Source organism: Thamnophis sirtalis, unplaced genomic scaffold (genome assembly GCF_051295495.1).
Source record: "Thamnophis sirtalis isolate CommonGarterSnake01/CBP01778 unplaced genomic scaffold, rThaSir2_p1.2 scaffold_5, whole genome shotgun sequence".
In the NCBI taxonomy this organism is placed as follows: Eukaryota; Metazoa; Chordata; class Lepidosauria; order Squamata; family Natricidae; genus Thamnophis; species Thamnophis sirtalis.
Genome location: NW_028261385.1, coordinates 11807232 through 11834582, shown reverse-complemented (window position 1 = coordinate 11834582; position 27351 = coordinate 11807232). Strand labels below are relative to the sequence as shown.

Here is a 27351-nt window from a genome sequence, read left to right as displayed (position 1 = left end):
GCAACTGGTGTTATGGAGAAAAGGAATAAGTGCAGAAAAGGAATAAGAATTTGTAATAACTTCAGTGTCGCCATCTTGGAGGCTTCAGAGTTGCCGCAAGGAAGAAGGGACAGGGGTCGGGGGACATAGCTACCCAGGGGATTGCAGTCAAAGCGAAAGTTTTTCCTGTGGGAACCAAGGACAGGTGGCTGGGGAGAGGAGGAGTGGAGTAACCAAGCAACCTTCCAGCACCTTGATTGGCCAATGTGACTGACGATTTGGGGGAAGGGGGAACTTTTTACTTTTTAATCTGGTGGAAATCGCAGGGACTTTCAGAGTTGGCTTTCGCCAGTCGTGCCAATGCGATGTATCCAATAAACCGTCTCTGGAGGAATCTACTTGCCTTAGAGTTCTGCTTTCTATGGGTGCATCACTTGGGACGCTGACATTAAAGCTATGAAATAAGAAAAAGGAAAGGGGAAAAAAAAAGCTATATCTGGTTTGCAGCAACCCCATTCACTCCGTGCTGTAGCTCTCTTTTATCTTACTATCTTGGCAAGCCACCCTTGGTTCCACCATGTCTGTACACTGCCTCACGCATTGCTTTTTGTTCTTTCAGCGTCTCACTTCTCTCTCTCTCTCTTTTGGATGATCTCATTTTTCAACTATGACTCTATCTCGGTCTTGCCCTTCCTCTTGACCCGTTTGCTCTTCCTTCAACGTATTGTTTTGCAATTTGGATTTCATTCATATTGTCTGTACGATCAAAACGCCTCGGCATACTTTTTTGAGCGGTCATTCACTTCTTTTTTATTATTATTATTATTATTATTATTATTATTATTATTTTTAATAACGGTCGTTCAGGGCACGTTTCGTTTCTCGCCCGTTCAACCTTGATGCTATCTCTTCTTTGTTCTGGCTCACGTACTTCTTAAATACGCTCTTTTGTGGCACTCTTTTTTTACGTGGCTCTACGGCAGGGGTAACAAACAGGGACTCCGTTTTTGCTGGCAGGGGGCTAGCAAAACAAACTGAAAACAAAACGAAAGGAGAAATGTTTCCCCTTTTGCCTTTGAGCATGCAAGAAGGGACAGGAAAGGAGAAAGAGGAAAGACCAAAGAAGGAAAGATGGGAAGGAAGAAGAAAAGAGAATGAAGAGGGAAGGAAAAAGAAAAGGAAGGAATGGAATAGAATATGAGTTAGAAGGGACCTTGGAGGTCTTCTAGTCCAGTGGTCCCCAACCTTTTTATCGCCGCGGACCAGTCAGCCTTTGATAATTTTACCGTGGCCCGCTGAGCGCGCGCAGGGGTGGGGGGCGTTGTTCGCGATGACACATTGATTGTTTATATATCAGATTGTTTTGATTAAACCAAAACTATTTTAAATAAAGATATGAAATTAATCAAGTATTGCATTTATTTTTCAAAATGAATGTACAATTTTTTATTATTTAAGTTTTGTACCCTATCTTTTCTAACTAACGTTAACTTTAAAAAGATGTTACATCAGACTACAATACAAGTAATTAAATGAAGACTAAAATAAGTGTTTTGGCATATTGAGCTTTTTATATTTCTTTCTTATATTGCTTCCTTAGTTGAGAACTTGCTCCTCAGCTTACTTACGCATTAACTGTTTGTTGCTTTTATGGTTTATTCATTCACTGCTCCATCTTCAGTTTTTTTCACAGGGGGCAGGGCTTCCTTCCTCCCTCCCTCCCTTCCTTCCTTCCTTCCCTCCCTCCATTCCTTTGGCCACCAATTTTGATCCAATTCTCTCTCTCTCTCTCTCTCACACACACACACACACGTTCTTTGGGGGGGTTGAATTACTCCGCCTCACTGCGCAAAGTCGGCTCAGCATGCGTTCGGCCCCCACTTATGCCGAATCAAATCCGCGGCCGGCAGGACCAGGGGGTTGCATTTCAAAGCCGCCAGTCCTCTTGCTTCTTCTCCTTCACCGGCAAAGCTCCCGCTGGCGGCTCCGCCCATGGCAGCAGCAGTGGTGCCTCCCCCTCCGCTCGGAGCACCTCAGCTGGGCTCTGGGTTATCCCTGCCTCCACCTCCGCCGCTTTCCTACTAGCTCCCGCGGCCTCAAAAGCACGGCAGAGGAGGAAGGGGGAGGGATAACGCGGGAGCCAGCTCAGGTGCTCCGCTTGGAGGGAGAGGCACTGCCACTGCCATGGGTAGGGCACCAGCGGGAGCTTTGCCGGTGAAGGAGAAGAAGCAAGAGGACTGGCGGCTCATCAAAACAAGTCTGGGGAGGTCCTTTGCAGGCGGCCAGTTCTAGCCGCCTGCAAAGGACTTCCCCACGTTTGCTTTACAATCTGCTGCGCGGGCTTTAATCTGCTGCGCGGGCTTTTTTTGCGACGTGCGCGAAACCCACCAAGCCACGCTCACTTAGAGGGAACAGTGATCATGGCCCCCGGTCGCTGCGCGGCCCAGTGCCAGGTACTCCACGGCCCGGCACCGGTCCGCGGACCGGGGGTTGGGGACCACTGTTCTAGTCCAACCCCCTGCTTAGGCAGGAAACACTACAGCACTTCAGACAAATGGTTGTCCAACATCTTCTTAAAAACCTTGAGTGTTGGAGCATTCACAACTTCTGGAGGCAAGTTGTTCCATTGATTAATTGTTCTAACTGTCAGGAAATTTCTCCTTAGTTCTAAGCTGCTTCTCTCCTTTATTAATTTCCACCCATTGCTTCTAGTTCTACCCTCAAAATATCTGGAATGGAATACTGCACTGCACTGCACTACACCACACTACACTACACTAGGCCACCTAAGGAATAGACACACAAGGAATTTGTCTCTGGTGCAAAAACTACCAATGTATATGTAATATAATATGCAATATAATAATTATGCTGCAGTCATACTACATGGGTAAATATACATAGATATTAGACAGTACTCTTCTTCCATTTGTTAATCTGTTTCTTTGTCATTGACCGGTACTCCTCTCCCAACGCAAGACACAAAATTCCAAGTGTAACTTCCATCACCAGATGAACCAATAGATTGACTGACTAAAAATATACGAAGGAATTGCAGGAGTTGCAGAAATTGGGTTTTTCTAGTTTAATGAAAAGAAGAACCAGGGGAGACATGATAGCAGTGTTCCAATATCTCAGGGGCTGCCACAAAGAAGAGGGAGTCAAGCTATTCTCCAAGGGACCTGAGGGTAGGACAAGAAGCAACGGGTGGAAACTAATCAAGGAGAGAAGCAACTTAGAACTGAGGAGAAATTTCCTGACAGTTAGAACAATTAATCAGTGGAATGACTTGCCAGACGTTGTGAGTGCTGCAACACTGGAGACTTATAGGAAGAGATTTATCTGAAATGGTAGAGTGGATTGGACCACTGGAAGACCTCCAAGGTCCCCTCCAATTCTGTTATTCCGTGTTCTTTGTTCATTCTGTTGTTATTGATACGTTTGTGGGCACTCTTGCCCTGCAAGCAGCCCCCCCTCTCTCCCCAACCCCAGCACAATGTGGAAAATTTCATCCTTTAACTGAACCATCAATCTGGGATGGATCGTATCGTTCATGTTGGATGTTACGTCTCAGGAGGCTCATTCTAGACAAGCCCATCAAGCCCTGTCTTTCTGCTTTCCAAACTTTCTTGGCCCCTGAATTGCACTCCTCCCAGTAGAAAAACACATCACCTATGATTCAGAAACAAACATCAATTTGCAAAAAGGATCCCGTGATGCAGCCTGAGGCTGGATCGAACTGTATCGACCCGTTCCATTGGAGACCACAACATTCCTTTTAGATTAATCAAGTGGGCAGCTCAACTCTGGGTGTTGCTACACCAGGAATTCGGATTTGTAAGCCAGAGGAAAATGGCAGCATAACCTTCCTGATGCTACAGAAGAGGCCTTTAGGGAGAACATGTGAGTTTCCTGGAAGAGCCAATGTGGGATCCTTTTCCTTTTTTCTTTTTTGGCTTTTCCCTTTGACTGAGAATGTCTGACAAGTTGAGCAAGAGTGTCTGTCCAGAATGGCCTTTCACATCATCATCTATGGTACCCTCCATTGAAACTCTGAAGAAAAAGACCAGACCTACAGCTACGTCATCCCTGCTTTCCCAATTGCAATGTATGGCTGTGAAAGTTGGGTCATAAGAAAGGCTGAGTGCCAAAGAATGGAGGCCTTTGAGCTATGGTGCTGGAGAAGACTCCTGTGAGTCCCTCGGACTGCGAGGCGATCAAACCGGTCAGTCCTAGAGGAGATCAACCCTGAATGCTCTTTGGAAGTCCAGATTCTGAAGAGGAAACTCAAATACTTGGGCCACCTAATGAGAAGGCTCACTGGAGAAGAGGCTCATGCTGGGAACGATGGAGGGCAAAATAAGAAGGGGACAACAGAGAATGAAGTGGCTGGATGGAGTCACCAAAGCAGTGCTTTGAGCTTAAATAATGGACTCCAGAGGATGGTAGAGGACAGGAAGGCTTGGAGGAACATTGTCCATGGGGTCATGATGGGTTGGACACAACTTTGCAACTAACAATTTTACTAACTTGCCTTATTTTCAAGAGTTGGCATGATGGTGTGAAGAAGGAAGAAGATGACATGTATTATATTTTAGCAGAAAACAGAGAAGGAACATGATTGATGGATCTAAATATAAGGGGATTTATTGAGAGTCTTAAATGTCAGCTACCTACCAGAGGATGGTAGAAGAGAGAAAGGCCTGGAGGAACATTGTCCATGGGGTCGTGATGGGTCAGACACGACTTCGCAACTAACAACAACAGCTACATCATCCCTGCTCTTTGCTTCAACTTTGTGGACAAAACTAGGAGGCAGTGCAGATCGAATGTCAAAAGATGCTTTGCGTCTAGTTGCTTTTTCTTAGAATCCTGGAGCGATGTTGAAGTCATACTTTGTTCTTTACTTCCAAACTGAGAATTCTGCATTGCTGATACGGCTTACTGAGAATCCAAGTATTTTTTTTTTTTAATGTCTGGTCTTCTGTTCTGGTGAAAAATAGACAGGAATGCATTCTTTAGAGTATGCACTAGTTAGACCTCAGGAATGTATGCTCAGCAGTTAAAGTCTAGAGCAGAGTTCTCCAGTGAGGACCCAGATTGCAGGGGGAAATATGCTGTGAACCGCTTAGAGCAGTGTTTTTCAACCACTGTGCCGCGGCACACTAGTGTGCCGTGACATAGTGTAAGGTGTGCCGTGGGAAAATTACTTTATATATAGTCAATATAGGCACAGAGTTAATTTTTTTTAACATTTTCTAATGGTGGTGTGCCTCGTGATTTTTTTCATGAAAAAAGTGTGCCTTTGCACAAAAAAGGTTGAAAAACACTGGCTTAGAGAGTGCTGTAAAAGCACTATGAAGCGGTATATAAGTCTAAGTGCTATTTATTTCTATTGCTACGTTTCCAGCTTTGTAGACTGGGGAGAAGGAATAATTCCATGTGAGTGGCCGGCAAGCCAGTGCCCTCAGCTCCATCTCTGTGAGTGGCGTGCGCACATGTCTGCTGCTCACTTAAATGGAGCATGGACGCTCATGCTTGAGCAACTGAGGATGTGTGTGCACACACGCTCGCTGGCCTTTTCCATGGCCCCTGATTTTAAACCTCTCACTTCCCACATGCACAGACTGTCAGGGTTCCAAATATCATCCAAAATTAAATCAGAGTCCAAGGCAAAGTATTGCTCAAAATTCCAATTGATTAAGAGAGCCATGTTGGCACATCTGTGGAAACCCGGATCTGAAAGCTTCCCTGTTTTCCCCACCCAGTTGAAAGTTCAAGATCTTGCCTCCATACCCACAAGTCCATCACATGGTCCAATCTCCCACTGCCATGCTGGCATCTTCCACCCATCCAGTTCCGGTCAGGTGCAGAGATGTAGAGACAAAGGATGACCTTGGGCTTCTAGAAAGGAATTTTATTTTGACAACATCACATTCTACTCCTTCCTATTCCCCCTCCCAATTCCCCACTAATGAAACAGCATGGTAGAGTAGAATATTAGTGTGGCAGGCCAAAGATCCCAAAAGGAACTGCCTGCAGGCCTGACACAGGCCTTTTTAGGTGCAAATGTGCACGCGCGCGGAACTCAAAACTTTTTGCGCGCCAAACCAGCAGTAATGTCGGTAGCAATCCACCCTTGGATGGAGTTAACGGTTGGTGGAGTTTACCGTCATTTGATCAACGGTGAACACATTCACACAGGACACCTTCGTACATTCAACAATGTTTTTTAATGGGTTTTTTTTTTTTGAGGAGGACTGCAATACCATTCTAACTTGTGATGTAGGAGATGACCAGGCTGAGACTGTGGGCGTGGTCAAACGCACCATCAGTTTAGAGTCTCTACAGACCTCTAAGAAGCCTAAGTCCAGCCCCCCCTTGAAGTCCATGAACTCTTATCTGGCCTGGCACGATAAAACCGCGCCCGACTAAGCCGCGCCCGATTAAACCGTGTCGCTGACGTCATCAACAGGGCGACAACAGCGAGCGCGGAGAAAGAAGGGCGCTTTAAATAGCGCTTTGAAAGCAAGCCGATTTAACTTAAGGTAAGGGTTAGGTTTAGGGTTAGCTTTAGGGTTAGGTTAAGGGTTAGGTTAGGGTTAGGTTAAGGGTTAGGTTTAGGGTTAGATTAAGGGTTAGGGTTAGGGTTAGGTTTAGGATTAGGTTAAGGGTTAGGTTTAGGGTTAGGTTTAGGATTAGGTTTAGGGGGGTTAGGTTTAGGTTTAGGAGTTAATTTTAGGTTTAGCGTTTACAGTGTGCTTCTGTCTCCGCGCTGTTGTCGCGCTGTTGGTGATGTCAGCTACGCGGTTTCGTCGAGCGCGGTTTAGTCGAACGCGGTTTTGTGGTGGACCCTTATCTGGTGGCAGTTCCTCTTGATTGTTAGTAGTTCAGATTCTTGTATAGACTGTAGGTAGCATGAAATAAACTTGTTGTCTTTTGAACTAGGTCCTGTTTCCTGACTTCTTGCACCTAGCGTATAATATCCCACAAAAATCCCAAATAAAGCCCAGAGATTTAACATTACAAAAGTCAAAGTTAATAGATGCTAATGACAGAATTTAAATCGGAAATGTTTCTAGACTGATGTTTTTTTCTGGTATATTTCTATAATTCTGGTTAAAGTCAGTCAAAGCCTTGAAGAGACTTTTGAGATGGGAAGAAAATTAATGATTCATGGATTTATGTAGGGATGAAGGATGGGTTATGGGAAGAAGAGAGTTGCATGCAGTGTTATAGCAGGTGATGAATCATTCAGTTTGTACTTGTGACGAAGTTCGGAAGCTGGTCTTCCAAATACTTCTTACGTTCTTTCTCTTTTTTCTGTACACCTTTTATGCTCTTTTTCCTTGATTCCCTCTGAATTTAGTTTGTGTTTTCTCTTACTTATTGCTATTAAAACTTTCAGTAAAAATTATTGTTAAAAATAAAGAGCTGCAAAATATAGCTGTAAACATCTGTTTTAAAGTTCTCCGTTACTCACTCAGGCCTTTAAAGTTGGATGTAATATGAATATAGGGCAAAGAATGAAGAGCAGAAGAATTCCTTTCCATACTTTTCAAATACTTGGAATTCTGAAGGGGGAAAGGGAGTTTTTTTTGAAAATAGAAGTTATCTTGAGATGTCTCTCACAAGGGAATAATCATTTCTACTTATTCAGTTCTTGTGATTTGCCTCATACCATTCTATTAGTACACAGATTGTCCTTATTCAGTATTGCTATGATATTTTTTTAATTGGCAAGCGCATGCATTATGTTTATGAGAAAGGGAAAAGGCCCCGATGTACCAGCCAAGTTCCATAATTCAGTCTCTCAAACGCAGCCCATTTTCTGCATTTTATTCACGTGTTTGATTTGGGAGATGCAGCTTGCAAATGTAACGTTGTGCATAATTTGACTTGCCTTATTTTACTAACATGGTAAAGCTAGGCAGCATACTAAAAAGCAGAAACATCACCCTGCCAACAAAAGTGCATATAGTCAAGGCTATGGTTTTCCCAGTTGCAATGTATGGCTGTGAAGGTTGGATCATAAGAAAGGCTGAGCGCCAAAGAATGGAGGCCTTTGAGCTATGGTGCTGGAGAAGACTCCTGCGAGTCCCTTGGACTGCAAGGCGATCCAACCGGTCAGTCCTAGAGGAGATCAACCCTGACTGCTCTTTAGAAGGCCAGATCCTGAAGAGGAAACTCAAAGACTTTGGTTACCTAATGAGAAGGAAGGACCCACTGGGGAAGAGCCTAGTGCTGGGAAAGATGGCGGGCAAAAGAAGAAGGGGATGACAGAGAATGAAGTGGCTGGATGGAGTCACCGAAGCAGTAGGCGTGGGCTTAAATAGACTCCAGAGGATGGTAGAGGACAGGAAGGCCTGGAGGAACATGGTCCATGGGGTCATGATGGGTCGGACACAACTTTGCAACTAACAATAATTTTACTAACTTGCCTTATTTTCAGGAGTTGGCATGATGGTGTGAAGAAGGAAGAAGATGACATGTATTATATTTTAGCAGAAAACAGAGAAGGAACATGAGATTGATGGATCTAAATATAAGGGATTTTGTTGAGAGTCTCCAGCCCTGCTTTCTGCCAGCTTCTCATTTCCCCACTCCATTTAGTTTCTGAAATTAATTTAAAGAAACGCTGTTTCCATATGAGAAAAACATTGCAGCCATGCTAATTAGAAGCCTTGCTTATAAAGATAGTATTTTAGTACAGTGTCAGATGCCCCCTCAGCCCAGTTTTCATTCCTCCTCTCTTCTTTTTTTACTTGCTTCCATTCTCTTCCTGCTCAAACTTAAATAGCCCCACTCCTTTCAATTGCTCAAAATGTATTTATGAAAACCTATACAAAAGCACCCTTGATACAACGGTAATTTTGCTTGGCTGCGTTTTGAAAGTTTTTGTCCTACAAACATACTTTGTCATTATTTAACTTTTAAGGCTGCCCAACTCCATAGCCACTCTGAGCTTCTTACAGATAGGAAAAAAAATGTTAAAGAAAACAAAATATATCAAGGAACGGCAGCTAACTTGGGAGAAAAAAAAAATGTTCCACTGTAGTCATCAAGGGCTTCAGAGAAACGTTATTTGCTTAGTCTTTTTGGATCGTGCTTGTCGTTCGGGGAAACTTGTTTTGTTGAAGGACCCAGAGATAATTTGGAGGGACTGAATGGTTTAGTATTTCAGAAGTTGAGCCGGTGGGCTTAAGAGGGAGGCCACTAAGAATCTCATGAAAGAGCAGGAGGCACATAAAATAATCGAGGGTATATTTAAAGATTTTTCTTCTATTCCGTGCATTCTCTTGTTGGAAGAAACATCCATCCGCTTCAGTTCCAAGTTGGGAGGAAAAGCACTGGAAACAAAATGGCGGCTGGAGGCTGATTGGGAAGAGGGTGCATTTATTGATGAAGCAAAACCACCAAGCATGTGTGATTCTGGGTAGCTGACCACATGGAGTTAAGAGTGGGTAGCTTTTATAACTTCTCTTACGCCTTGCCCTTGAGCTTCCTGTTCCTGTGCAAGAACATGTATTCTATTGGCCGTAGTCAGACTCCCATGTGGGGTCATGTTTGTCTGAGATAAGTTTGGTTGAAGTTTGGACTCTGGTGTAATGTCTTTAGGAGATTTTTGTAATGCAGTGAGCCCCCCTGCTGCTAGGTAATCCTATTATGTCCTGGAGGGCCATGTCTTAATCCCATCACCCTGGAGCTGGAGGCCTTTTGTCTTGTAGATAGGCCGGCCCAGTCCTGCTGGGGCTATTTAGAAAGGTGGGGGCTGCTTTCCAAGAGCATGTTTCTCCTTTAGGGAAATATAATATTCTGCCATTTTTAAATACTTCCCAAAATATTTCATTCTTCTAGGAGAGGGGTGGGTGTTAACTTTGTGCACTATGTTTCTTCACCCTCTCTGTTTAGGATTTAGCATGCTACTATTTGGAGTGCATTTACATGTGAAGAGTCACTGCTTTTTCACCTTATATAGGTAATCCTCGACTTACAAGAAGTTCTTTTAGTGACCGTTCAAAGTTGCAACGACACTGAAAAAATTGACTTATGAACTGTGTTTCACTCCTACCGTATAACCATTGCAACACCCCACTGGTCACATGATCAAAATTCAGTTGCTTAGCAACTGATTCCATGGTGGGATTCATTTTTTTTTACTACCAGTTCTGTGGGTGTGGCTTGGTGGGTGTGGCTTGGGTGGGCGTGGCAGAGGAAGGATACTGCAAAATCTCCATTCCCTCGCGATCACCTGGGACTCGGGAGGCAGAGAAGAGATTGGGGTGGGGCCAGTCAGAGGTGGTATTACCCGTTCTCCGAACTACTCAAAATTTCCGCTGCCGGTTCTCCAGAACTGGTCAGAACCTGCTGAATACCCCCTCTGAACTGACTCATATTTATGACCTGTCGCAGTGTCCCGGGGTCATGGGATGCCCTTTTGCGAACTCCTGAGAAGGAAAGTCAATGGGGAAGCCAGAATCGCTTAACAAATGTGTGACTAACGTTACAACGAGCAGCGACTCACTTAACAACTGCGGTGAGAAAAGTCATAGGGCAAAGCTCACTTAACAACTGGCTGATATCGCAACAGAAACAATTGGGGCTCAATTGTGGTTGTAAGTCAAGGACAGCCTGTATGGTATTCCCTTACTTGTCCGCTATGTATTTTTTGCAAAATTCTTTCTGTACTTGTAATAATTCTGCTTTACTAAATGTGTCTAAGTGGATTGTAGATAATCATCTGGTGTAAATCCTGCCCTGATAAGTTCAACTCTGCGGTCAAAATGACGTCTTCTACTGTATGCTTGTATGATGTGATCTAGCATCTCGCTTAAGTCAACTCCTTGGTTGATTTCCAGCAACAGTTTCTATCTTCTATGGCAAAAGATGAAGGAACTCCTTCATTTTTCTCCATACTTACAATTTTAAGTTGTTTTTACTGGACCTTGTCCTTGCATAGCAGTAGATTTGTGTCGGTTGTCCTATGTTTTGTAGCCAACTGCAGCATTTATATAATTGCATTTAGTAAAGCAAAGTGGTTTTTATTTGTTAAAAAAAAAAATCAGTGTAGTTCAGTTGCAACCGTTGGACCAAAATGGTATATTCCTGTTCTTTTTCTTTATATCCCTGTTTGATGTGAAGTTTTGTTTGCATAGCTGGGCTTGTACTATTAGTTTTATTCTTAATCCCCGTTGCCAGGAGCCATTAGCATTAGGTTTTGCCTTCTGAAAGTCACGTGACCTGATGGAATATTTTCAGCAGTGCTTTGATTTGCCAGAACTTTGCATGACTGAAAATTAAAGAGCTGAGTTTATGGAATGTGTGATTTTTGGAAAGACCTTCTGTTATGAGGACATCTTAAACTATAAATTAATGGATTTGAAATTCAGTGAAAATTGAATAGATTGTAGAAGGAAGGCTTTGCCAACTAAGGCAGATGGAAGCTTTCAAAATTCAGCTTGCAACTTACCCTTGGCATGTAAAGATTGCAATAGTGATTTTCCTATTACTTCATTCTAATTAAATGAACAATGAAAAAAAAAAGATAACTTTCTAAGTTGTAATTTAGATTTCTTTTCCTGTAGTGGTGCTATACTAACTAACTTCCCCTGTAACATTAGTTTTTTACATCTTCAGGCAGCAGCCCAGTTTTATCTCTGTTCACAAATGAGATTTTGGTGTGAGAGTATGAAGAACAGTTGTAGAAATTGGGTATGTCTAGTTTGATGAAAAGAAGGAGTAGAAGGGGTGGGTTCCATCACAAATCCGCGGTAGACTAAAGCGCGCTCGACGAAAGCGCATACGTGACGTCATCACAGCACGATGAAAACGGCACGCTGTGAGCGGTACATTTAAAATTAACGCGAAAACCTTACCCTAACCCCCCCAAACCTAACCCTAAACCTAACCCTAAGCCTAACCCTTAACCTAACCCTAAACCTAACCCTAAACCTAACCCTTAACCTAACGCTAAACCTAACGCTAACCCTTAACCTAACCCTAACGCTTAACGTAACCCTAAACCTAACCCTAACCCTTAACCTAACCCTAACCCTAAACCTAACCCTAACACTAAACCTAACCCTTACCTTTATGTGAATCGGCTTGCTTTAATTTAATTTTAATTTAATTTATTTTTAATTTTATTTGTCGCGCTGCTGCTGATGTCACGTACGCGCTTTGATCGGGCGTGCTTTAGTGGACCGCGGTTTGGACGGGTCACAGAAGGGGTGACATGACAGCAGTCTTCCGATATCTCAGGGGCTGTCACAAAGAAGAAGGGGTCAACTTATTTTCCAAAGCACCTGAGGGCAGGACAAGAAGCAATGGGTGGAAACTAATCCGGGAGAGAAGCAACCTAGAACTAAGGAGAAAGTCGCTGACAGTTGGAACAATTAATCAGTAGAATGACTTGCTTTCAGAACTTGTGGGTGCTCCATCACTGAAATCTTTTAAGAACTGTTGTAAGTCAAGGACTACCTGTATTAGCGTCTTATTACTTAATTGCCAAGGTCATTCCTACCAAGACGTATATCAATGAATAGAATAGAATTCTTTATTGATTAAGAGTGATTGGACACACAAGAAATTTGTCTTAGGTGCAGATGCTCTCACTAGGCCTCCTCCGAATTCCATCCGCCGGCCAATGCCGACTGGCGACTACCCGGAGGAGAGCCTTCTCTGTGGCTGCTCCGACCCTCTGGAACGAACTCCCCGTGGAGATTCGTACCCTCACCACCCTCCAGGCCTTCCGCACAGCCCTTAAAACCTGGCTGTTCCGACAGGCCTGGGGCTAAAGACTTGCAGCCCCACTTTGAATGGTATGATTGTTGTGCTTTTAACTATGTATGTTTTTATGTTTTTGTAACTCTGTTTGTATTTCCCCTCCCTTTTTGAGTTGTGAGCCGCCCTGAGTCCCTTCTGGGAAAAGGGCGGCATACAAATAAATTAAACATAAACAAACAACAAACAACTGTACATAAAAAGCAAGATACATTCGTCAAGAATCATAAGGTACAACACTTAATGATGGTCATAGGGTACAAATAAGCAATCAGGAAGCAATCGATATCAATCTAAATTGTAAGGATTCAATCAACAAAGTTACAGTCCTGCAGCCATAAGTGGGAGGAGATGGGTGATAGGAATGATGAGAAGACTAACAGTAATAGAAATGCAGCCTTGGTGAATAGTTTGACAGTGGTGAGGGAATTATTTGTTTAGCAGAGTGATGGCGTTCGGGGAAAAAACTGTCCTTGTGTCTAGTTGTCTTGGTGTGCAGTGCTCTATAGCGTCTTTTTGAGGGTAGGAGTTGAAACAATTCATGTCCAGGGTGCGAGGGGTTTTCACAGCCCTCGTTTTGACTCGTGCAGTATACAGATCCTCAATGGAAGGCAGGTTGGCAGTAATTGTTTTTTTCTGCAGTTCTGATTATCCTCTGAAGTCTGCGTGAAGACTGTGTGAATGAAGACAATATGAAACTGGGATAAAACGGAGTGACGCCAAACATTTATAGAAAAAGTTTTTTTTTTAAAACAAAGTAGGCACGAGGGACCCCTGCCCATTGTCGCAGAAGGAATTAGTCTTGGTGCACCCTTGTTGCCTGACATAACAACTGAACTGATTTGCTTCCAAAAGGATGTGTGTGCATACGCGGTATATCAAATTTATTTAACAGCGAAATATATATGGCTGACTTCTTTTTTAATAAAGTTTCTTCCTCTTGAAGTCATTTCTGTCTCAGCAGTGCTTCTTATAAAAGGCCCCAGGATTATTATTTTTTTAAAGGCTGAAATGTCAGCCTAATTAACAAGCTGCCTATATCCTCCAACCTTTAACGTATGGAGATGAAATTATGGGTTAAAAGTGATAGGACGAAACTCCTCCTTTGGTGCACTTAACGATTATAGGAGCAAAAGGGGTTGGGTTTGCAGAAGAGAGCGAGCGCGAGAAAGAGAGAAAGAGGGGGGTAGTGGGGGGGGGGAAGCAGCTAGGAACAGAGTTGGCCGGTGAGCAAATATGTCCAGTCAGTCAGGAAACAAGCATGCCAAAGCCGAGAAGCCGGAGCCTTGGTCTAGCCTCGCTGGTGCCACTGATGTGCAGGGGTCGGTCACAAGACCTCCCTATCTTAACTCACCCTGTCAGCTCTTCGCTCTGGAAACGGCCGTGCCAGAGGATGCATGATCCAGACGACTTGGCAGAGATACCGGGCTTATCCCGTTCCCTTGCATATGACGTTAACTGAAACTGACAACAGTTATGCGCACATAAGGAATAAATGTTTGAGGGCGGAGTGACAACCGAGTATTTTTCTCCGAGGAAATATGTAAAAATAAGGTGGAAAAGCAAAACCTCTTGGCTCAGGAAGAAGCCTTTGGGGTATTCCTTGAGGGAAAGGGAAGTGACCTTCGTACAGGCTAAAAAGCGCAGGGTTATTGCATTGAGTGTGTGTGTGTGTGTGTGTTTAGATCAGCTCCTGCAATCTGCAGGTACTCCTCAATTTACGACCACAAATGACCTCAAGAATATTCCTTTAGGGAAATGGAGTTGACCTTCGTAAAGGCTAAAAAGTGCAGGCTTATTGCAAGTTGTGTGTGTTTGTGTGTGTGTGTGTGTTGATCAGCTCCTGCAATCTGCAGATAGTCCTCGACTTACAACCACAATTGAGGTCAAGATTTCTGTGGCTAAGGGAAACGGTTGTTAAGCGGGTTTTGCCCCCTTTTTATGACCTCTCTTGCCACAGTTGTTAAGTTGTATAAGTGAGCAGAAGGGAGGGAGTATGTCTCTCCTCCTGCTGCAGTCTAGGGCTGTGATGGCGAGCCTATGCTGCACTGCGCATGTGCACACGCCTCCCACTGACCAGCTGATTTTCGGGTATCTGCTATGCATGTGTCATGGGCGGGGGGGAGCATAACCTGTTTTTGGTCCCAGGACGGTGCAGGGAGCCTACTAGGCCCAAAACAGGGTACCTGGAGGTGGGTCGTGTGTGCATGTGTGGTGAGGCATGGAGGGGGGGTCGCGTAAGCATATGCAGAGGGTAGGGCCTGCGGGGGGTGGGCACGGGCATTGCATTATGGGTGTGGGCACGCAACAACAACAACAACAAAAGGTTAGCCATCCCTGGTCTAGGGATACCATAAGGAGAGACGAGAATAAGTCTGGGAAATCCTGTTTTCTGGAGGGAAATGTAATCTATCCTTCTTGGGAATGTTACATTCCTGAGATCTGTTGAGAGAGGCAGACTCGGTTGAAGTGGCTGGGAGAAAGAGCAGAATTCTTTTTTATCTCCCTGGTGGAAAGCATGGCGCTTATCTTTGTGCCTGGGCTCAGAAATGCAATTATTAAGACATGTCTTGATAGTTTAATTTGGGGGTAGCACATTTTTGGGGAACGGCACTGTGTGATGCCATGCAATAGAAGGGATGAATGTGTCCAGAACGTTTTCAAGAGCTGGGCTTTGTCCCTTGAGCTTTTAACACCTTTGGTATTTTCATCCTAATTTCTTGAGATTTTCACGTAAGAATTCTGAAAATGTGAGAGATTCAGCAGCTTCCTGAGGTTTGGGGCATTAATTTTAAAAATCAAATGTAATTTGGGAGTCTGTGAACAGTTTCTAAGAAGTATCATGTATAGTGTGGTGTGCATAGCTGCTGTTTTCTGAATGGCCTTAGTCCAGGGGTGTCAAATTGGCGTCGTCACGTCGTCATCACATGACGTATCACGACTCCCCCCCTTTGCTAAACGGGGGGTGAGCATGGCCAGCAGGTGACGCATCCAGCCTGCAAGCCGCAAGTTTGACACCTCTGGCCTAGTCACTTCAGTGTTTCGAGTTTCGAGTTTCATTTTATTTATATGCCGCCCTTTTCCCGGCGGGACTCAGGGCGGCGCACAAACCCAAGGAGGGGTGTTTCTCAGCCTTAGTCAATTGAAGATGGGTGGACTTCAACCCCCAGAATTGGACTAGAAGACCTCCAAGGTCCCTTCCAACTCTTGTTATCCTGTTCCCCGATTCTTTTAAGAATAAGCCAGATTTCAACATTATGGGTCAAGTCCTTCAAAAATGTGGACAGTCTTGGGATCATCTAAGGTCATCAAGAGGTTCCTCATTAGTATAAGAACAGCGATATCACATGTAGTTTTACGGCAGCAAAAGAAGCTTTGCAGGGATGGCCCACTTGCAAAGGACCACTTTCTCAAACATTTTTTTTAAAAAAACACCCAAATTGCTCTTTTCCTTTCCTTTTCCATGAAAGAATCTCTGGACTTATCTCAGTCTCCGTTTTGACATAGTCGAAGTAAAACGCTGTTGCTATTTAAAGCTTGTGTAAATACGTTTAAATCTTGTCCTCTTCGCATGAAAACTGCTCGTGTGCTAATATCTCAGAGCAAAGCCAATCTACCCGCATTTAAGTATTATTTAAAGCTTTAATTTTCCTGGTCTTAATTTCGCCAGACTTCGTGTCGCCCAGAAACAATCCTTTCACAATTAGTTTTCTGTTGTCCCTTTTCTGTTTTGCCAACTGGTATTGGTCAATTATCTTCATCAAATGACCTGGTTTAAGCTTGAACGTTTTAACACTGTACAAGGCAGCCACTGTAAAAAAATCCTGGTAAAAGCCGTTACAAAATTTAGGACACTCTCTTGAAAGCCGTGCGGCGTTGCTGTTAGCCTTTCTGGCCCCGTGAGGTAAATTCTCCAGGTTCTGTATTAGAGGGCAACAATTTTACAGGTAGTCCTCGACTTACGGCCACAACTGAGCCCAAAACGTCCGTTGTTAAGTGAGACATTTCTTGTGAGTTTTGCTCCGTTTTAGACCTTGCTTGCCACATGTGTTGTTGATAACGTTAATACCTCAGTTGTTAAGTGAATCTGGCTTCCCTGTTGACTTGGCTCGTCAGAAGGTCGCAAAAGGAGAATCACGTGACAGTCGTAAGTATGAGACAGTTGCCAAGCCTCTGAATTTTGATCACACGATGACGGAGATGCTACAAAGGTTCCCAAAAAAAGGGCCATAAGTCGCTTTTTTTCAGTGCCGTTGTAACTTCCGTCACTAAATGAACGGGGGCTACCTGTATACGTCTGAACATGAGGAAGAGCTCGCATAGCATCTCACCTTGTGATTACGACACCTGGACGATGGGAGTTTAAAAACAAGCTTCCTTGATAGCTTTCTGTGCAACTATTTGTTTCCTTGCCTAGGGAGTCCATGGCCCTCAGGCAGTTGGGCAAATTGGCTTGGAAAAAACGATGGCACAGCCATGAATGCCTTTTTTAGTCTCTCTACTCTTGGCAAAAATGCTTGCCACCAGGAGGAGAGCAATCAAGGGGGCCTTCAAGAATTAACACAGCCAGGAAATGTGGCTTTGCTGTTTCTTAGAATGGAATGGAATAGAATAGAATATTGGAATAAAGAATAGAAAGGAATAAAGAATGGAATGGAATAGAATAGAATAGAATAACAGAGTTGGAAGGGACCTTGGAGGTCACCTAGTCCAACCCCCTGTCTAGGCAGGAAACCCTACACCACTTCAGACAAATGGCTATCCAACATCTTCTTAAAGACTTCCAGTGTTGGGGCATTCACAACTTCTGGAGGAAAGCTGTTTCACTGATTAATAGTTCTAACTGTCAGGAAATTTCTCCTAAGTTGCTTCTCTCCTTGATTAGTTTCCCCCCATTGCTACTTGTCCTGTCCTCAGGTGCTTTGAAGAATAGTTTGAGTCCCTCTTCTTTTGTGGCAACCTCTGAGATATTGGAAGACTGCTATCATGTCTCCCTTGGTCCTTCTTTTCATTCAACTAGACATACCCTGTTCCTGCAACCGTTCTTCATATGTTTTAGCCTCCAGGCCCCTCATCATCTTTGTTGCTCGCCCTGTTCAAATCCACGAGGCCCATACGAAAGCATTTAAAAATCTTTAGTGGGCCTTTCTTTAAAACCAAGCCAGGCCAAGCCTCACCCTCCCTTCCCCTCAAAAACTCCCACCCCTTCTCCCCCCCCAAAAAAACCCTGCCTCCAGTTCCCTTTTCACAGGAGACAAATGATTCTGCCAAGTGGAAGGGAAGGAATTTTAGCACATTTTTAATCTCTTCCAGCATCCCGGTTCTCACAGTGGCCAGCCAGGCGCTTCCATTTTTGAACGCCGTGGTTTGGCAAATGGGTCAGCATTTTGATACACAACCGTGGGCCAGCTTTGCGTGCAGTGCAATTAAGTACTTCATGCTTATAAATTTTCCAAAGGAGGCATCGTCGTTCGTCATGTCTTCAGCCATGAACATTTTACATATATTATAAAATTTGATCTCTGGTTGGAGTTGATTAGCAATAACGGGGGTGTCAAAGTCAATTTCATTGAGGGTCGCATCAGGGATGTGTTTGACCTCGGGGGGGGGTGGCGGGGGGGCATGGCCAGCTCGATGACACTCTTGGGGAGCACCTATGGTGGCGGGCCTCAGCCCCTCCCTCACTCTCATAATCTCCTGCCTTCCCTCCCTCCCTTGCTTTTCTTTTTCCTTCCCTCTTCCTTCTCCTTTTTTCCTTCCCCTCTTTCTTTCTTTTTCCTTCCTTGTTCTCTTCCCAGCTTTCCTTCCTTTTCTTTCTCTTTTTTCTTCCCCCCTTTTCTGCCCTTCTTGCATGTTCAAATGCAAAAAGGGGAAACATTTCTCCTTTTGTTTTGTTTTTAGTTTATTTTGATAGCCCTCTGCCAGCAAAAATGGAGCTCGGGAGGGCCATGGGAAGCCCCCCACCTCCAGGGTCTGTTTTGGCCGGGATGGCCTCCTGCAACCCTCTGCCAGCAAAAACGAAGCTCAGGGGGCCCGCACGCAGCCCCCCCCCCCCCGAGCTCTGTTTTCATTGGTAGAGGCAGGCACCATGGACCGGTTCTTTGCTGTTTCCAGGGTGGCCCCACAGACCAGTTCCACGCACCCCTGGGCCTGATCCTTCCCATGGATCTTGATTTTGACACCCGTGATCTATAACTTCCAGAAATAAAATAGTCAGAGTTGATCTTTGCGGTAAGAGGGTGAAGGTAAGATAAGGATGTGTTTTCAAAATAAAAAGAAAAGCTCTGGGACTTTTAATAGTTTGCCCTATGTTAGTCTGTTGAAAATTCAACTTAAAAATTCTTTTTATATTCAGGAAAATATGCTATATTGTTGTTGTTGTTTTTTTAATCCACGCAGTTTCTAGCTCCTTATTTTGGCAGAATCTGCCAGATTCTGATAGGAGCTTCTAGACTGGATTGGACCGATAGAGTAGATGGAGAATAATTTTGAAAAGAGATGAAGAGATTACTGGCCTCTTTTCTCCTGGCTTGGGAAATTCTGGGAGTTGAAGTCCACACATCACAAAGTTTCAAAGTTTGAAAAAACACTGATCTAAATGGACATGCATTTTGAATAAAAACCCATTTGAAAAATCCATTGTCATGCTTGCAAATTATAGCAATAGCAGTTAGACTTATATACCGCTTCATAGGGCTTTCAGCCCTCTCTAAGCGGTTTACAGAGTCAGCATATCGCCCCCACAGTCTGGGTCCTCATTTCACCCACCTCGGAAGGATGGAAGGCTGAGCCAACCTTGAGCCGGTGAGATTAGAACCGCTGAACTGCAGATAACAGTCAGCTGAAGTGGCCTGCAGTACTGCACCCTAACCACTGCGCCACCTCAACGCTTGCTTCTCTGTTGACTGTATACAGGTGAAACTCAAAAAATTAGAATATCGTGCAAAAGTTCATTTATTTCAGTAATGCAACTTAAAAGGTGAAACTAATACATGAGATAGACTCACTACATGCAAAGCAAGATAGTTCAAGCCGTGATTTGTCATAATGCTAGGCCTGTGGAGTGCACGATGAGTCTATTCTAGAATGACATATTTATTCTGAGATGTTGGATTCAGTTTTTCATCTCTCAAGCAAGAGCTTCTTTTTTACCCATTTCCTTGGCAATCACCTCCTCCACTGGGTTTACATGCAACATTATCATAACTAATGATATATCGGTTGATTATCATAACATAAAACAATGGGTGGAAACTAATCAAGTAGAGAAGCAACTTAGAACTAAGGAGAAATTTCCTGACAGGTAAGAACAATTAATCAGTGGAACAACTTGCCTCCTGAAATTGTGAATGTTCCAACACTGGAAGTTTTTAAGAAGATGTTGGATAACCATTTATCTGAAGTGGTGTAGGGTTTCCTGCCTAGGCAGGGGGTTGGACTAGAAGACCTCCAAAAGTCCCTTCCAACTTCTCTTCACTTCTCTTCTCCTCTCCTCTCCTGTTCTATTCTATTCTATTCACATTTCATTTTATATGCACTTTTCCTGACCTGTACTTTTCACAAATTTCTTTTAATGCAACTTTAGAGAGCGGTACAAATTACTGTCTTATGTGTTTTCCATTATCAAAACCTTTTTCTGAGTAAAAATAGGGTATGCATAGTCTAGTGAAACGAAGGACTAGGAGGGACATGACAGCTGTCTTCCAATACTCGAAGGGCTGCCACAAGGAAGAGAGGGTCGGCTTACTTTTCAAAGCACCAAAACAGGAAACAATGGAGGGAACGTAATCAAGGAGAGGAGCAACCTGGAATTAAGGAGAAACTTCCTAACAGCGAGAACAATCAACCAATGGAATAGATTCAGAAGTTGTGGGTGCCCCATCACTGGAGACTTTTAAGAAGAGCCTGCATATCTTAAAGATCATTCAAATGAGAGATATAAACGAGACTGGAAAAAATGGATTGACTATACACAAAACAAATACGGGACTAAGAAATTCCAGATAGCCTATGCTTAAGATCAGGAGTGATTTAAATTGTTTAAAGTTAGTTTAGCAACAAGAAGAAGCTAAGATCAGTGTAGAGATGTTATTAATCTTTTTATATATATATATATATATATATATATATATATATATATATATATATATATATATATATATATATATATATATATATATATATATATATATATATATATACACATACACATACACATACACATACACATACACATACACATACACATACACATACACATACACATACACATACACATACACATACACATATATGTGATCTCTAGGCTGGAATACTGCAATGTGCTCTACATGGGGCTGCCCTTGAAGAGCATCCGGCGACTTCAGCTAGTCCAGAACGCGGCCGCGCGAGTGATCATGGGCGCACCACGGTTCGCCCATATAACACCAATCCTCCGTGAGCTGCGCTGGCTACCTGTTGATCGTCGGGTGCACTTCAAGGTCTTACTTACCACCTATAAAGCGCTCCATGGTAGTGGATCTGACTATTTGAGAGACCGCCTCCTGCCAATTACCTCCCTGCGTCCCATCAGATCGCACAGAGTAGGCCTCCTCCGAATTCCATCCGCCAGTCAGTGCCGACTGGCGACTACGCGGAGGAGAGCCTTCTCAGTTGCAGCTCCGACATTATGGAACAACCTCCCCGTGGAGATCCGTACCCTCACCACAGTCCAGGCCTTCCGCACAGCCCTCAAGAACTGGCTATCCCGTCAGGCCTGGGGATAGGATTACTTTCACCCCGCCCGAATGTTGAGTGAATGTTGTGTTTTTATGACCAATTTCCTTTAATCACGATTTTTTTTTTGCTTTTTAAGTTTTGTCTTGCACCCCCTTCCCTTTATTGCTGTAAGCCGCCCTGAGTCCCCTCAGGGAAAAGGGCGGCATATAAATTTGCAATAAAACTAAAAAAACTAAAAAAAACTAAAAACTATATATATATATATATATATATATATATATATATATATATATATATATATATATATATATATATATATATATATATATATTTTTTTCTCAATATATTTTAGACTGTGTTTGTTAAAAATTTATACCATGTACGGGCTCTGGGAAGTCGGGGGGGGAGGTGGGGGGTTAGGGGGGAGGGTGGGGGGAGGGAGGGATATATACTAGGTTAGATTTCAATGTAATGTGACTTCACATGTATACTGTTTTTCTATAATTTTTCTGTAAAAATAAGATAAGTTAAGTACACTGACATATAGTGGAAATACACCGAGGGGAGGAGGAGGAGTGGAATAGAAGAAAGACGGGTAGAGAGGGACGGGGGAGAGGATGGGAGGGAGGGTGAGAAGGAAGGGAAGGAGTGTATTGGGAGAGAGGAGTTGTAGTGGGGGAGGGGAAGTAGGGTGGAGGGGGATGATGGAGGGAAGATAGAAAGTTGGAGGGGGGCGGAAGAAAGAGGTGTATGGAGAGTGGAGGAGGTATATTGGGTTTGTATTTTGGGGGGTATTGTTGACAAGAGGAATTGCTGCGATTATTGTTTAATGTTGTATGGCCCCGGCTATGCACAGTATATATGTGAGTGTATGAAAATGAAAAAATGGAAAATAAAACTTTTAAACTGAAAAGAAGAGCCTGGAAAGCCATTGGTCGGAAATTGTATAGATCTCCAGCATGAGCAGAGGGGTTGGACTAGATGACCTCCAAGATCGCTTCCCACTCAGTTACTGTTACTGCCTTTCATAAAACGTGGCTTGTTTTTCTGCCCATCAGGAAAAAACATATAACCGACAGGCTGACCAATATGTTTAATATACCATGAAGTTACTAAAAAACCTGTGGAACAACAGTGTACCTTGGCGTCCGATAGGATACGATGACATGGCTTTACAATCTACACTGTAATCATGGCATCATCCAGAGAGTTCTCTTATGTACATCTTTGGCCTTATAAATTTATGATAACTCCTTTCCTCATTTCCAAACTTGCAGTTTGAAATTGAGAGCCTTAATTTAAGGAGGCGGAAGTGAGCTTACAGCTGTGCTATGTAATGAAGAGTCTCGCAATGGCCATGCATTCATGCAATATTTGGCGTTTGATTTGGGGGCTAGCTTTGGAACTGTTTGGTTCCCCCCTCCCAAATAAAAGCTTAAAAGTTATAGGCATATCCTGTTTCCCCGAAAATAAAACCTCCACTGATAATAAGCCCAATTGGGCTTTTGAGCGCATGCGCTAAAATAAACCCTCCCCCCCAAAATAAGCCCTCCCCGAAAATATTGCAAAACAGCAGCAGTCATGACGTGGCCATGCTCGCTGCCTTCTGCACCTCAAAAATAATACCCCCCCCCAAAAAAAATAAGGCCAAGTGCTTATTTCAGGAGTCAAAAGAAAATAATTTTCAGGGAAACATGGTAGTATTCTCACATTATACAATGCCTTGCTTGTGGATATGGGTTACATGCCTACTTAATTACTTGTTTATGTTCATATGCTCCTAATGTTCAGGTGAATTCCATATTGATTCTTGGTTATTACTGATCAGTAATCCATATCAGGGAGGTGATATGTTTGGTCTCAACTTGTATAGAACAGGTTTTCTTTGAGTTTAGCTTTATTCCTACTAAGCCACTACTAAGTTACTACTTAGCCTCATCCATGTAATTTTGACAATAATACCAAAGAGGTTTGCTGTTGGCTTTTTCCAGTAAGTTTTTTTTTTAATTTACCAGTTCTTAATTTTTAAGAAAGTTACATTTAAGGTCAAACGTCATTCAAATATTAAACTAACTTGAAGAGTGTAAAACAGATATTTTCTCTCTCTCTTCATTTAGCTGGCCTCTGGACAGTCTTTACCCTAGGAGGTGTGGGAAGCAAGCGGGCTTCTCAACAGGAAGAGTCTTCACCTCTTGCTAATCAAAGTCTGTTGTTGCTGCTCGTCTTAGTAAATCTGACCGATGCTGCAGATACACCCAACCCTTATAAGCAATCCATTGTGTCCTTCAAGAACACACAAGGTAGGTCTCCGTTTAAAAGTGTCAATTTCCTGTGGAAATAGCACCTGTCTCCTGATTTTCGTCAATTTGAGTTAAATGATGGCTTGGTTAAAGGAAAGCATCACAAAAATTAAGAGGGCTGTTGTGACTCCTTCAGTGAACGACACTCTCTTGGTTGGCTGTATGTGAAAAAATTATGATCTGTGGTGAAATTCAATTTTTTTTACTACCAGTTCTGTGGGTGTGGGCGTGACTTGGTGGGCGTGGCAGGGGAAGGATACTGCAAAATCTCCATTCCCACTACACTCCAGGGGAAGGATACTGCAAAATCTCCTTTCCCACCCCACTCTGGGGCCAGCCAGAGGTGGCATTTGCCAGTTCTCCAAACTACTTAAAATTTCAGCTACCGGTTTTCCAGAACCTGCTGGATTTCACCCCTAATCTGTCTGCTCTGGAAGAGTTGCACTATCTCTTATATCTGGGCAAGATCTGGATCTCCATCAATGGAGGCTCAACATTGCTTCCATAGCTATGAGTTTCATTTGGCAGCTATGACTGTTTCTCATGTTCCCATGTTCATTTCCCCCATAAATTCCTTTTCCCTTTTAATTTTTTTTCTCTCTGTCTGGCTATCAAAATAGGAATTCAGCTCCACTAGTAGGAAACAGCTGAACAGGGAGCAATTTTCAGAGGAGCTGGAACTCTTCCTCCCACAGACTTCTATTTCTCCTATCAGTGCCCTCCGTGTGCACATTTTAGTTTCGCAACTAAGGGAGTTTGAGAATATATCCTTGCGGAGAGATAACACACAGCTCCTCCCTGGCCTGAATCAGACCATGGGCCTTTCTAGTCACAAGTTGCCTTCTCTAGGTTGGATCAGCTATTCCAGCTAATCAACATTATCAGTTTCTACTCTTCGATAGCCTTTAACCAGGCATAACAGAAACTGGGCAAGTCCTGCTTCTTGTAAAACGTCACTGGGAGATACACAGTTCTTGGCCGTTTAGAAGGTTATAGGATGAACACAGATTAGACCCTGTATTTTAAATCACTCTTCCATCTGTTGACGTAAAGCGATTTGTAATCATATCAGTCCCTCCTACGAATGCAGAGCCAATAAATGAGAAATGACTCCCTAAACCCTACGATGATGGACAGAGTCTCTGGAAAGGGCAAGGCTGAAGCCTCTTGGGCAAGGCCGAAGCCTGCCGGCTTGCGGTTTGAAGGCTACCGAGTCACGCCACGAAGGCTAACTTAATTGGGACCAGATGGGAAGAAAAGTTGAAAAATCATCAGTCAAACGGGATGGCGTGTTACTGTAACACTATATTTGATGTTGTTTGTTTTCCTTCCAGATAGCACAGCGTTGTCTTCACCAACCCCTCACGCCTTCCAGATCAATTTTAATAGTTTGTACACCACGTTGTGTGAGCAACAGAATTCTGACCATGCTACCCTCCTCTTGTATACTCTTTTGCACCAGAACAGCAATGTTCGAACATACATGTTGTCACGGACAGATATGGAAAACCTGGTAAATATTTTGCCTTTTGCGTAACTAATCAAGACCCAAAAATATAACAGGAAGTCTCACTTGTGAAATGTTGGATTCTGAATTGCTGAGAGAACTAGACGCTAGAGAGGAGCTGCTTGTCTGAACATGGGAATGAAGTGATTGTAGATATATTCTAATGGTGGCAGCTGATGGGTTTTAGGGTAGGTGGGGATTTTAGAGGATGCTGGGTATGTTCAGTGGTGAAGGAGTTGGGTTATGACTGGGTCGTGGGGGAGGGAAATCAAGACTCTGCTCCCTTCTTAGCCATCGAATCTCATTTGGGGTCTTTAAGCCAACCACCTCATAGGTTAGGATTAGGTTATATGGTTACATGAATGGAGATTGCAGTGTAAATCACCTTGAAAGAAATAGGGAATGTAAATCTAGCAGATCTCTTTGTAGTCCTGTAACCAGCATCGATTCTGGCTGGGTCAAGGTTGACTCAGCCTTCCATCCTTCCAAAGTTGGTAAAATGAGGACCCAAATTGTTGGGGGAAAGATGCTGATTTTGTAAACCACTTAGGGCTGTAAAGCACTGTGAAGAGGTATATAATGTTGTGGAGCTGGTGGCAGACTCAGACAGTGAAGAGGTTGGGGAGGAACATGGGCCAGTCCTGGAGTTTGGGGGAAGGCTCTGATGAGGGCTCTGTGTCAGAGGCAGAGAGGGGGCCAGGGCCATTCAACAGTTATCAGCTGCCTTCGGAGTTGGAGATCAGTGTGGCAAAAAAACAACTGATGTGCGCATGCGCAGAGCTGCCAGGAGAAGGGAACAGTTAAGGAACAAGGGCTGACTCTGGAGTAAAGGCACAGGCAGACGGTATAGCTTTGGAAGATATCAGCCTGGCAGCTCTCCAAGCCTGATAAGATCTGTGGTTGTAAATTCACCCTTGAAAGACTGTTTGCTGGGACTTTGCTGGATGTGAATGAGAGGAATCCACATTAGCTTAATAAAAGGGGGTTTTCTTGGAACAAGGAGTCTGCTCCGTGGTTTTGTGAAGCCTAGGTCAGAATATATAAGTCTAAGTGCTATTACTATAAGCTATTGCTGTTCACCCAAGCCTGGTACACATAGTCCTCGATTTACAGCCGTAATTGAGCCTGGAATTATACTCCTAAGTCGTAGGGATCATTAAGCAGGTCACCACATTCCCATGACCAATTAGATGTTCCTTTTTGCAGTCTTCAAGCAAATACCAGGGTTAATGTTTTTTGCCAGGAACCAGAAGTAAATACCGGTTTCCAGGAGAAAAAAAAAACCCTCATAAATTGTGGTCATGTGACTGTCGGATGCTGCAAACCGCCATAAATGCGGGGTGGTTTTCAGAACACCCAGAATGTGGTCATGTGACCGTAGGCGAGACAGTTGTCAGAATTTAGACATTGGGTTGTAAGTCTCATTTTTGGGATCCGCCATAATTTTGAATGGTCGCTAAGCAGCCAGTCAAAAGTCAAGGACTACCTTTATTTGCTGCATGGCTTCAAACAGAAACATGATTTAAATCCATCCCAGCCCATCTTTTTTTTTTAACGATCCCCCTTGTCATGAAACTTCCTTGACAAAATGTTGGGTTATTTCTTGCCTTCTGAATCATACTTTGTATTTTGCCAGTTTGGCTTTTTCTGACTTACTTTTTTTTAAAAAAAATGCAAATGTTAAGTTCATTACAGGTAATCCTTCGTTTAGCGCCTATAATTGGGACTGGCAACTCAATCATTAAATGAATTGGGTGGGATTTATATCCTGCCTTTTTTATTTTTATAAACAACTCAAACGTATATACAACGTATATGTACTTGAGAGACCGCCTCCTGCCAATTACCTCCCTACGACCTATTAGATCACACAGATTAGGCCTCCTCCGAGTTCCATCCGCCAGTCAGTGTCGACTGGCAACTACCCGGAGGAGAGCCTTTTCAGTAGTAGCTCCGACCCTTTGGAACGATCTCCCCGTGGAGATTCGCACCCTCACCACCGTCCAGACCTTCCGCACAGCCCTCAAGGCCTGGCTATCCCGTCAGGCCTGGGGATAAAGATTC

The 27351-nt window shown here is 43.5% G+C and overlaps 1 protein-coding gene across 3 annotated transcripts in view; it reads left to right on the top strand.

Annotated features, from left to right (window-relative positions):
* The window catches only part of DYM (dymeclin), a 273814-nt gene that overhangs the window by 110673 nt on the left and 135790 nt on the right, over positions 1-27351 (top strand). For all 3 annotated transcript variants that reach the window (XM_087715316.1, XM_087715317.1, XM_087715318.1), the window contains 2 exons: positions 23598-23780; positions 25115-25293. In XM_087715316.1, the coding sequence (XP_087571442.1) occupies positions 23598-23780; positions 25115-25293 (362 nt within the window). The remainder of the gene's footprint in view (positions 1-23597; positions 23781-25114; positions 25294-27351) is intronic.